The sequence below is a fragment of the Falco rusticolus genome, chromosome 1 (genome assembly GCF_015220075.1).
Source record: "Falco rusticolus isolate bFalRus1 chromosome 1, bFalRus1.pri, whole genome shotgun sequence".
In the NCBI taxonomy this organism is placed as follows: Eukaryota; Metazoa; Chordata; class Aves; order Falconiformes; family Falconidae; genus Falco; species Falco rusticolus.
Genome location: NC_051187.1, coordinates 60,915,090 through 60,926,608, shown reverse-complemented (window position 1 = coordinate 60,926,608; position 11,519 = coordinate 60,915,090). Strand labels below are relative to the sequence as shown.

The window sequence follows — 11,519 nt, the reverse complement described above, 5'->3', positions numbered from 1 at the left end:
CAAGGTCATGCAACACTTACAGGACCTGGAACTTCCCAAGTAAGGCAGCTGGGGCATTCCCCATGTTATGCAACTGACAAAGGGCATAAATTCAAGCAAATTGAGGTATCTCCTCCCCAGCTGAACATTCCCACCCCTTCTACACACCAGCAGGGATGTTCATCAAACCCTGCCATGAACTACTTCAGGAAACTAACAAAAATAAGTTAGTGCCCCTGTTGGTCAAGCTATCTGAACTACCTTCTCCATGGGCTGGGACAAGCCCCAGTGAGTGCAAAAGGAGGACAAAACTGCACAGCTAGTAAGGAGGGAAGACAGCAGGGCACCAAGAGCCCCGCTGATCATACCAAACAGCTGGGGAACCCCACCAAACCTTAGGCACAGCATCCATTTTCTTGGAAACCGGGGATCTGGCCTTCAAAACAAGCCAGCTAAGTCATCAGCAGTAGGATCCAAATTTAATATTTTTAGCCTCTAAGTTCAGCCAGGCAGCTGGATTGAATTAAGAGTTTATAGGATGGGTACCCACTGCCGAGCTATGCTCCTTCATAGTTAGCGCAGATGACTGTGGCGATGAGAGACTGGACGCTGTTTGATGCAAACAAATGTCAATTTATTGTACAGAAGCACGAGTTTATATATACTTTCAGAAGCTGCGCATTTTAAACAGACTGGTTCTTGAAGCTAAGCATTGCATACTAGGCAATCCCTGATTGGTGGTTAACTACCAGCAATTAACAGCAAGGTGTTACCTCGCCACCCTTGCCGCCATCCATCCCCCACTCCCCTATCCTCTCTCAGCATGACTCATCATGTTAATTGCTGTGTCTATTCACACTCCTTGTCCTCCCAGCGTTCGTGACCTACAAGCTCGAGCACATTCCCCTCAGCTAACCGATTGCCACGCATGGTCCTAATTTCCAGCCCGCTCCTGTAGGTGACTAGCTCCAGAGCCTGACTTATTTCTTTAAAAAAATCCCAACCAATTAAACCACACCTCTTCTCTGACAGTGGTGGAGAAGCATGCACAAAATTCAGCTGGAGACAGCTATGATCTAGGTACTGAAGCAGCTAGCGCCTTCTCTACACAAACAGAAAGCGCTCTATGTAGAGTTGCTCTTATTTCCGCACCAAGATTGATCGTCATATTCCTTTGGTACCAGCTGGGAATCACAAATTAATTACTACTTGTTTCAAGTATTATGGAAGTCAGTCAAGGCTTGGGAAGGTTATTTTTAAAAGAATGCCCATGTGTTTCCAAATAATAGATTATGTGTGACCATATGAAGGCACACGCACTGTATTTATGAAAGTACAACATAACAGGAGATACTAGCATATCTTTCCATGAAAATACTTAAGATCACTCTGTGAAGATGGTGCTGCTTCACTTTGTGATGATGCATCAGGTTAGAGCTACAGCTTTTCCTCGGTCTGAAATTGAAACTTGTGTGTTGCTTTGAGAAGTGGGTACTTAATAGTTCTTCACTGTATCTCACTTTGCCATGCAAAGATGAAGCAAAACAGTTCTGCTGGTGTTATCAGTGCTGTAACTCATGACACCTTTAAGCATGAGCCTCAATAAGCTTTCTGCAGCACAGATAAACACCCATGCTAGCTACTTCATCAATCCCACAAAGGATACCAAAAGACACATTTACTAAACTAAAAGCTATCTATCTGGTCAAAACTTACCAACCTTTGGCCAAAGGTTTAGAGTGCTGCACTGCACTGCAGCAGAGTATGCTTTCTGTAACTGCCAAACAGGAGATAATTAACAGGGATTGATAAACCTTTCACGCTAATAAGCCAGTTGCATTTGACTGAAATTCAATTCTTTTCTTCATGCAACTGGTCTATAGCCACACTGTTTCAAAGACACAAGGAAACATTAAGAACATCAACATCAGAAGTCTTCACTTATGTCTGATGCAAGACAGACAGACAGACAAACTCTCTGCCTAGTTCAAAACCATGATATTTCAGGACATGAGATGATGTGATGTGACAGGATTTCTGCATTCACAAAGGCCTAGATGGTGCCCAAGTTGTTCTTTCTATGTAGTCATTCTTCTTGAATAGCACTTTTTTTTTTTAAAATAAACATTCACATATTCACCATACATAGGAAAAGGGTGGGGAAAGAGCTGGAAATGTGTACTTTCTACTCCTTGTATAGGTAAAGCCCTAAATACATCAGATCTGCCAAAACAGTCTTGTTAACAGTAGCATGATCTTCACACAGAATCCTCACCACTCCTAGCATTAAAGCAGGGGTCCTCAAACTTTTTAACCAGGGGCCCAGCGTGCGGGTGAAGTGGCAGGAAGCCATCTGCGGCTGCTTGGTTTCCCCCCAACCCCCGGCAGGGCAGGGGGGTCTGTAAATACCGGGGGCCGGATTGAGGACCCTGGGGGGCTGTATCCAGCCCGCGGGCCGTAGTTCGAGGACCCCTGCATTACAGGAACAAGGAAATTAACCACAGAGAACTGCTGAGCTGCTAAATGCCTTGTTTTGCACGCAACTATCAAGAATGCGAGAAATTAAGGGAATGGTAGGTAAATACGAGCAAACTGTGAGAAAGCAGTTGAGTGAGAAAAGGTCTTTAATACTGATGTAAAACTTCATCTCTGCAAGTCAGCTGCTCTTTGGAAGAATACATTTTGAACGAAAGCTATTCAAAGTGTTCTAGTGGGAAGATAATTCTTCACTGCTGCAGAGAGATAGCTAGCTTTAGCTGCTCCACAGGAATAGAGTATCCAACAGTCCTAGACACACAGGCTTTCATTGCAATAATTTAAAAAAAAAAGAAAAAAAGCAGTTCTCAGATTCCAGGTAGTGTTACAAGCCTCTGCACTGCTAGCACTGGAAGTGACAACGCTGGAGATCTGGAAGACCAGCATCCTGAAATTCACTTGCATGGTTAGACTGAGCCCTTTTAGTGTGATCATGCTAAGCACTTCCTGAGACTTTAAATAAAAAAGCAGCAACAGATTGAGAAATGGGCTGTATCAAACACAAATTCACACTGAATCAGCTCTCCACTCTGCACAACTATCAATATAAATACATTAATTCTCCATATTGGCAATTCAGAAAGTTTTAAAACACGAAAAACAATTTTAATGAGCCTCTTGACATGCACAGTTCTTCCATATAAAGTCCTCCTTTAGGTTAGTACTTGGAAGATTTTACCTAGGTTAACTTTTATCCAGAAAATGTTAAAGGTTTGTTACTATCTAGGAGCCACTGTACATTTTCCATTTTTCTATCAGCAACTATTTAACTGAGCAGAACCTAGCCATAGAACAGACATCCATCCAACAGGCACACACAATAACAGCAGTATGGGAATTCAGCCATGTCTGTAAATTCTGGCTGCAATCCCCGACAACCTCAACCTGGACTTTTCTGACAAGGTCTCACAAAGCTGTATGCATTGTCATTAATAAAAGCCATTCCATTAATTATATCTAAAAATTTACTTTAAACCCTGAGGACTGTCAGATGGCATTCTAGCAAAATACTGAGACTTTACTATTTTTATATGCTACTTACTTTGAAAGCATAAGCATCATGTTAACACCACGCCAACGTGCCAGAGTGTACTTACTGAAAGTTTCATTTGTTTCCCAGCCTCCAGCTGTGAGAGGTGACGGTGCTTTTGATTTGACCTAAACCTCTAAGTGATCCTTAGCACTAATTCATGATTTCAGTTGAGAGTTCAGATTCTAATATTGCCACAGTGAAATACATTTTAGTTGTTATTTACAAGTGGAAACTTACTGTCTGCTTGTGCCTTACCTGCACTTTAAATGCAGTCAGCTTTTCTCACGTTTCAAAAAGTTTCTCTAAAAGTTCTTAAAAAAATGAAATAAGTTAGATAAATAACACTGCTTTTTAAACTATCTCAAAAATTATATCTATAAACTAGACTGTAAAATTATATACACCTTGCAGAAGATATCCCACATGTACAACTAAATCCCAAATATTGGAATAATTGTGTTGATTCCAGCTATCTGTTCCATACATCTTGGTGATCAAGTTCCCAGCCTAACAGCTGTTAGTCCTGACTACAACTAAGAAGGTAAAAAAGGGAGGTGAAATTCCTGACCAATAATATTCATTACATATGAAGATAACCCTAAAGCTTAATAAATTATGATAGAGGATAAACAACTAAGTAGCCAATAGTTTTCACAACAGCTGCAGGAGATAATGTGCAATTTCTAAAGCTTAAACACATTAAAAGTTTTCCAGTTCACAGGTTTTTATTCAAACCTCACTTCACTCTACCATCATCATCGGGAGAAAAAGAACTACCAACTCAACTATCCAGTGCTTAAATGACAGAGAAAATAAGGTGGTGTCATGGCTGTTTCTGTAACATACCTCTGACTCACCACAGCAGCAAAGCTAGTCCCTAATTATTTCTGATCAAGCAAATGCTTTATACTTAGATATCCTAGTGACTGACTGATGATAATAAAAACCTCAGTGTTCAGTGCAACTCCCAACTTGTGCTGTGGAAAGGTGTACACAGCACAACCATCCACTGTAAGGAAATAGCGTTAGGAAGTACCAAAAGGAGCAGCTGAAGAAACAGTGTTTGCTGTGACAAACCTCCAGAGCCATTTGCTTTTTCCTCTTTGAAAGTCATCATTTGCTACAGTGTTTATAATTTGGTGAGGGCAGAAAGGCTCAACCACACCAAACATCATCTCTCTCATGAAGACAAACTTTTATTGTTGAAAGTGTTAACTCAGCTCTCTGATAGGTTTTCCACTTTCTCCATATTGCAGTATTTCCCAAAGAACAGTCTTAGTGCAGATAACCAATTCCAGCTCTCTTGACTTCAAGGGAGCTGTGACAACACACCTAGTCAAGACCTGCCCCCCTATGCTTCCATGTTGAAACCGATGTAAGATAGCTGCTCTGACACATCAGCACCACTGTTTAGAAGACAGCACCAACCCCACGATAAAGCAGCTCGTCTGCTTTTAAGTGGGAGTTTAAACCTTTTAGATGGATTAAATCTCACATGTAGATAGCAAGTATGAAATTCATTTTTGAGAATTAAGTAACATATGAAATGGATCTGAGATGTTCTTAGAACACCAGGAGTACAATAAAATGGCAATTGCCCCATTTTTTGCACTCTTCTATAAGCAGCGCCTAATTTGCACATAGTGACCATTTGTTAGGTCCACCATTCTTCTTGCTTTCTTCAGTTTCCCACAAATCAATACTAATCTAGTCTTTAAGGTAAGGACTGTACTGGACATTCCATCTCATGGAGTGACCACCCTCCTTTGAGCAAACAGCTTTGAAGAAAACAGGAGCAGATGAAACACAAATCCAGTTTGTCTTCAGTGCAAAGCCACTGATTCTCACCATTTGTTTTAATTAAGGCTTCACCAAAAAGAAATATATAGTACCATCTTTAATAGCTGAAAATTAGCACACTCCTTTCAGAACAAATGGTCCGGGAGCGACTTTTGTGTCTCTACCATCAATTGTCTTCCTGAACAAAGTAGTATCTCACTGGCGGCCCTGGCAAATCTTCCTCTCCATCTGTTTCTGGAGCAAACGATACTGTCAAATCCACATACTTCTTATCAGCTGATGGTTTCACAAGCTTTTGCATCCTACAAGAAAATGAAGAACAGTTTGTTAACGTACCAGAAGGAGAGTTGGCAGTGAGAATTCAGGGCCAGAGTAGAATGAGCTTCACTGCCAGCAATGAAGCCCAACATACTAGAAACCAGCATGGAGAATAAGCCACCTTTTAATTTTGACACAAAAGCTGTTCTTCAACCATACAGCAAATGGTATGTCCTTTTCTTGATAGTCTTAGCCCATTAGTGAGGTATTACATTGTTCATTAACAAGTGCTCGGTACAAAAAAGAAGAGAAAATGACCAGTTTTTGATGGGATTCCTCAATGATGTAATTTCTTTTTGGCATCCTACTGAGGTACAAGGCAAAGTTACCTTTCTATGCAGAATTTTGGTCCATGAGGTAGAGTAAGTTCTCAGTCTACCAATAACATCTGGCTTTAATATATTATTAGGGAGAACCACTCCAGTGCAGACACTAGATAACAGTTCTGATGGAAAGTAGTTCTACTGGAGTTAAGACTTGTTGAGTTCTTGAATTTCAAAGGCGAATAGCAATAAGGGGGGAAAAACAGCCAGGGTCCGGGACTTCTTCCTTCATGACCACAAAGTAAATTTAAACTAGGTAAGCATGTCATGCCTTAGTGCAACTTCCTCACCTTTGCTCTCCACAGCCTCAAAAGCTACAGCTATTGCTGGAAGTTGCACAATAAATTACTGAAGTAGAAGGTCAAGCAACTTCACTTTAATTACGTATCTTTGGATATCAAAATTATTTTCTTGCCAGCTCTGAGCCCTAGTTCATGAAGCCAGCTCAAAAGCTAGGAGGCTGGGGGACAGTCCCTCATTTCTATTCCTCACAGATCACTCAGCCAGAAGGGAAATTCTCCTCTAAAAGCCGCCTTCCCCAAAGTACTTGTTCCCTTGGAAGAATACAAAGCATAGCCTCTTCTCAGTAGAGATACTGAGGTCATACCCATTTGCATAAGGAAGCCCCAAGGTACAGAGGAAGGCAGATAAATATGTCTCTAAAACTTGCTTTAAAGGAGTATGTTACCAGTCAATGCTGTAATTCTGAAATGAAGAGTCTTGCAATTTTTGTCATATTACAGCAAGAGAAAGAATTTTAAAACCTTAAGAAAAACCACAAAAGCAGGACCAGAGTTTGCTGTGCAAGTATCTTGTAAAGCTTTTGGAACTGTCTGTAACAGAACCCCAAGTTGCTGTAATTACATGGAAAGCTTGAACTGAGTCTCAGGGTAATACGAAAACCTGATATTCTCAAGAAGGCAGCTTCACACCATGTCTTTGACTTCATTACACACCCTACTCATTGAAAATTATTTATAGAGCTGTAAGAGAAGGAACGTAAACAACTTATTCTGAGACAGGCTGTAAATTCACATCTTAGTATGCCAGACACTCACAACGCAGTACCAACTTAAGAGGCTCTTCTCTCCCTGGAAGTTTGAAGTAGCTTGCCCACAACATAAACTACTTTGCCTGACATCACCTACTGGCAGATCCTTGAAAGAGTACTGATCAAATGCGTCTACTTGCTCTAGCAAAGCCTGTGAGCACTGACCAGCATATACTTCATCGGAGCTGTGAGGAACAAATTTTGAGTTAAAGGAGTTCAATCAACATATAAGGTAGAATTAAACCACACGAGACCTGACTGTTACTTTGCAAAGGCCCATCAGTCAAAAACCAATGCCCTGCCCCTACACCCTCCCACACTTCCACTTTGTTATACCCCAACCTCCTGTCACAAAGCACTACTGCAAAGCCTTGTGAATGTCATTTCTAAAAGGGCTAAAGTGAGCTAGAATCTCAAGGAATTACTATGAACTAAACAGACTTCCAGAAATCTCAATCTGCAACCAATACATTAAGTCCTTCCCAAGTAAGTGTTCTCATTCGTTCAGAGCTAAGTTGCTAAATATCACCATTAGTCTTAAACCAGATTAAAAAGGTTCGATTAGCCTTGTTCTGCTTGAACCAAGGTACATTCTTTCCCCCCCCAAAAAAACTTACTGTCAGACCTCTTTGGGTTTCTCATTCTGGCATTCATCAGTGAGAGCAGCATTTTGCAAGTCTCCTGTCCTCACCGCAGAAGTTAATTCACTTTGTCCCCCCACACCCCATCCCCCCAAAGGAAGATATTGCCTTTTTTCTTCCCCAAATATTAATGGCTAGCAACCACTTCAAAAGAGAACACTGCTGTCAGACACACGACCTTATGCCACAACCTGTGAACATCATTCATACACGCACTTGCCTCTGTCCATTTTCCAGTTATACTTACGTCAGCTTTAGTCTTTTAATATGGCCAGGCATCACAGGAACATACAGCATTTTGACTCCCTGTACAACCATAGTTGGCTCAATTCCATATTTCTCCTAGAATTCACAAATTAAAACTTACTAAACAACTAGGAGAGCTGCACAAGCGAGCAGTTGCTCCTAATACTACAAATAATTATTCAAAACCACAGGATTCCAACCAAAAAGATTGCTAATGCATGGACATTGGCAGAATTTTATTTTATTACAATACATTTGAGTTAATTGAATTAACAGTTTGAAAATAGGCTTGGACACATTTACGTAGAGACATTCCCATTGACACTAATTCTTTCTAGAATTACTCTGGTTTGAGCAATAACTTGATTAACAAAGCCCCAAACCAACAACCCAAACCAATAAAAACCTTTCCTCTCATCTTGTATTAACCCAGTACAGCAGATAACTTACTCTGACAGCATTTATGAAGTCCAACAGAGTAAAATCCTCTTTCCCATAAATTGTCCATCTGTCCCAGATTGTAAATGATATCCCATTTCTGTTTTAAATAAAGAAAGGTTGTTTGTTACTTTAGAATGTGAACTCAGACACTTCCTTTAAACATGTACTGGAGAACTACTATGTCTCATAGCAATTTGCTGGTTCACCTTGAGCAAAAATCTCTTTCCTCTCTGCTGCCATTTCCCCAGCCCTCTGACCTGGCTAAGCACACAACACAGGAAGAACTGTGAGCAAACACGGTATCTGGCAGTGAACTTACTGAGTTTTCAGACCTGCTGAAAAATAGCTCTGTATTGACTAAGATGCAGAAGTGTCTCCAGTCCGTGCTGACAGGATGTTTATTAATAACCATGCTGCACGTCTAACATCTAGATTTTTAAAGTCTCCCTAGCAACAGCTTCCACTGAAAACAAAAGCAAGCCCTTAAAACCACTATTTTTAAAATTAGGACAGAAAAGTATGTGCTGCATTCTCCAAACAGGAAGTTCTTGAGCAATGCATTATGGGACACCCTTGGCAGTAGTAAGAATATCACTTACATCTTTAGCAGTACATAGTAAATAGATAATACAGTTTGATAACAAGCATTAAGCGACTCATGATCTTCCAAGTTTAAAGAACAAAAAGAAAAAACAACCTCGAAAATCTGTAACGTTTAATTGGAGTACAACCATGAACTGTGTTTCCATCATAGTTCTGCTACGCAAGCACACAAGGCCTTCATCTGGTTATCTGGATTTAGTAACTGTACAGACTTCACACTTCTTGTAATGGCTCACCAAGTTCTGATTTCCAAGTACTGCCCTTCTGCTACTGTCCTTCCTACCTGATTTCCGTTCTTCTTACTTCAGCAGTTTCTGTAAAGACCATTATGGGTATGGCTAGGTTCAGAAAACAGTTCTTGTACGCCTCAGCTGGGTAACCACCCACAACTTTGATGAGTTCTAGTGCAACCTGCAGTAAATAAGATACCCACACTTCCATGAGACCAAACACAGGTTTTAGGTACTATGCTATCAACACTCATTTAGTTAAGAGGCCAGCAGCTAGAGAGTATCTCATTAATGAGATCAGCCTTTGTCCAATTGGCAGAGTAAATCACAGCTGGAAATGCAAGCCAATATGCCACAGAAATAAATTCTGTTGCTGCTAATGGGAATATTTAAAAAACTCAAAAGTGTTCCTAATGTAGGACTCTTCCAATATTGTTTAATTCAAGAAACCTCCACAAAGCATGCAGTATTGTTGAGATGCATGGATGTGAACTAATACAGAACAGATCCTTTGCACTGTTGGCAGGGCACTCTGACAGAAGTCATTATTAATTGCAGAAAACAAACCAAAATGTTTATCTTTCTAACTCCTCTTTCTGGTCAGCAAATGAGGAATAAAAGCAGCAAGGGCTTACGACATCTAGAACCAAGAGCAAACTTTTGCACTAGTACCTGAGAAGAGAAGATTATTAAGTTTGAAATAAACCCATTTGTTTAACAAGGCTCTGTCAGGGTAGTGTTAATCAGTATCTAGACAACAGTGGTTTTAGGCAAGGAACTGTAAGAGAAAGAAATATGAATTTTAAGCATCTTTAAAAGCATACTCACCAGGCCTGATACTGCAGCAGTAGCTGTTGCAATTGCAGGAATAATCTTTCCAGCAATGCGCTTTGTTTTGAACCGATCTGCTGGCTCGATGTTGTACATCTTGGCTCTCAAGTTTGATGCTGCTGTTACGAAATCTATATGCCCATTACTATCATCATCTTTTTCAAAGGAGATGGGCTTCATTTGCAAGTCACCTGCTCATAAAGAAAAAAAAAATAGCAAAAATTATTATTAGAAAATTTAAGATGTCCTACACATAAGCTATTAGGAACTAGAAACTTAAATTAAAAATTTCACATTCTGGAGCTTGGTGCCTTACTTACAACTTGTTTTCCCATGCTAGAAGCAGAAATGCTCCTATCAATACCAGTTGTTAAAGTAAGGAAATATCAACTGAGCTCCTTAACTTTACCTTCCTTGCAACACCAGGAATAGATTTTGAACAGTCCCGTAGATGTTTCTTACCCCACCTTGCTCTAGCTCTGTCCTGTGAGAATCCCCTCCATGAGCTTTATCTGTAGTCATTTCACTAGGGGCTCATTAGCATGGGAGACAGAAGTTAGGGCTGACACTCCATGGGATGGATTAGAGCTAAACTCATCTTTCTCTCCTGTGTTCATGGGCTAAAAATGCGTACATGTAGTTGTTGCCCAATGACCTCTTCATGTGGCCAGGCACAAAAATGGGATTTGATCACCCTCATTTTAACATATCTAAAAGATACTGAAGAAGATTCTAATAGCCTTCACAATTTAGGATAATTTCAGATTGATTCCTGTAAGTAGAACTCTGTCATGGTTTAACCCCAGCCGGCAACCAAGTACCACACAGCTGCTCACTCACTCCCTCCCTCAGCTGAGGGGATGGGGAGGAGAACTGGCAAAAAGTAAAACCCATGGGTTGAGATAAGAACAGTTTAATAATTAAAGTAAAATATAATAATTGTAATGAAAAGGGAGATTACAAAAAGAGAGAGAAAAATAAAACTGAAGAAAAACAAGTGATGCACAATACAATTGCTCACCACCCACCGACTGGTGTCCAGCCAGTCCCCAGCAGCGATTGGTGGCCCCCAGCCAACTCCCCCCAGTTTATATACTCAGCGTGATGTCCTATGGTACAGAATATCCCTTTGGCCAGTTTGGGTCAGCTGTCCTGACTCTGCTCCCTCCCAGCTTCTTGTGCACCTCCTCGCTGACTGAGCACAGGAAACTGAAAAGTCCTTGACTTGGGTAAGTACTACTTCGCAACAACTAAAACATCAGTGCGTTTTCCACATTCCCTCACACTAAATCCAAAACACAGCACATTACCAGCTACTAGGAGGAAAAATTCACTATTCCAGCTGAAACACGGATAAACTCTCAACCTTCTTATACGAGAATCATTTTAATTCCATCTGGGATGTAGCCAGCACCCTTTCCCTTAAGAGTTCAGTGCCCTGCTGCCAGCTCACCGTCATCAAGGTTGTACTTACATGCAAGTGTAACA

The 11,519-nt window shown here is 40.7% G+C and overlaps 1 protein-coding gene across 2 annotated transcripts in view; it reads right to left on the bottom strand.

The window, feature by feature from the left end:
- Positions 1-4,725: 4,725 nt before the first annotated feature.
- UBA6 (ubiquitin like modifier activating enzyme 6) overlaps positions 4,726-11,519 on the bottom strand; it is a 32,683-nt gene continuing 25,889 nt past the window's right edge. The window contains exons 30-34 of one of the 2 annotated variants that reach the window (XM_037381599.1): positions 10,029-10,222; positions 9,254-9,381; positions 8,377-8,464; positions 7,928-8,022; positions 4,726-5,649 (exon numbers count right to left, since the gene is read on the bottom strand). In XM_037381599.1, coding sequence (XP_037237496.1) covers positions 5,514-5,649; positions 7,928-8,022; positions 8,377-8,464; positions 9,254-9,381; positions 10,029-10,222 — 641 coding nt within the window. In that variant the 3' untranslated portion in view covers positions 4,726-5,513. The remainder of the gene's footprint in view (positions 5,650-7,927; positions 8,023-8,376; positions 8,465-9,253; positions 9,382-10,028; positions 10,223-11,519) is intronic. The other variant, XM_037381591.1, reaches the window with a different exon arrangement.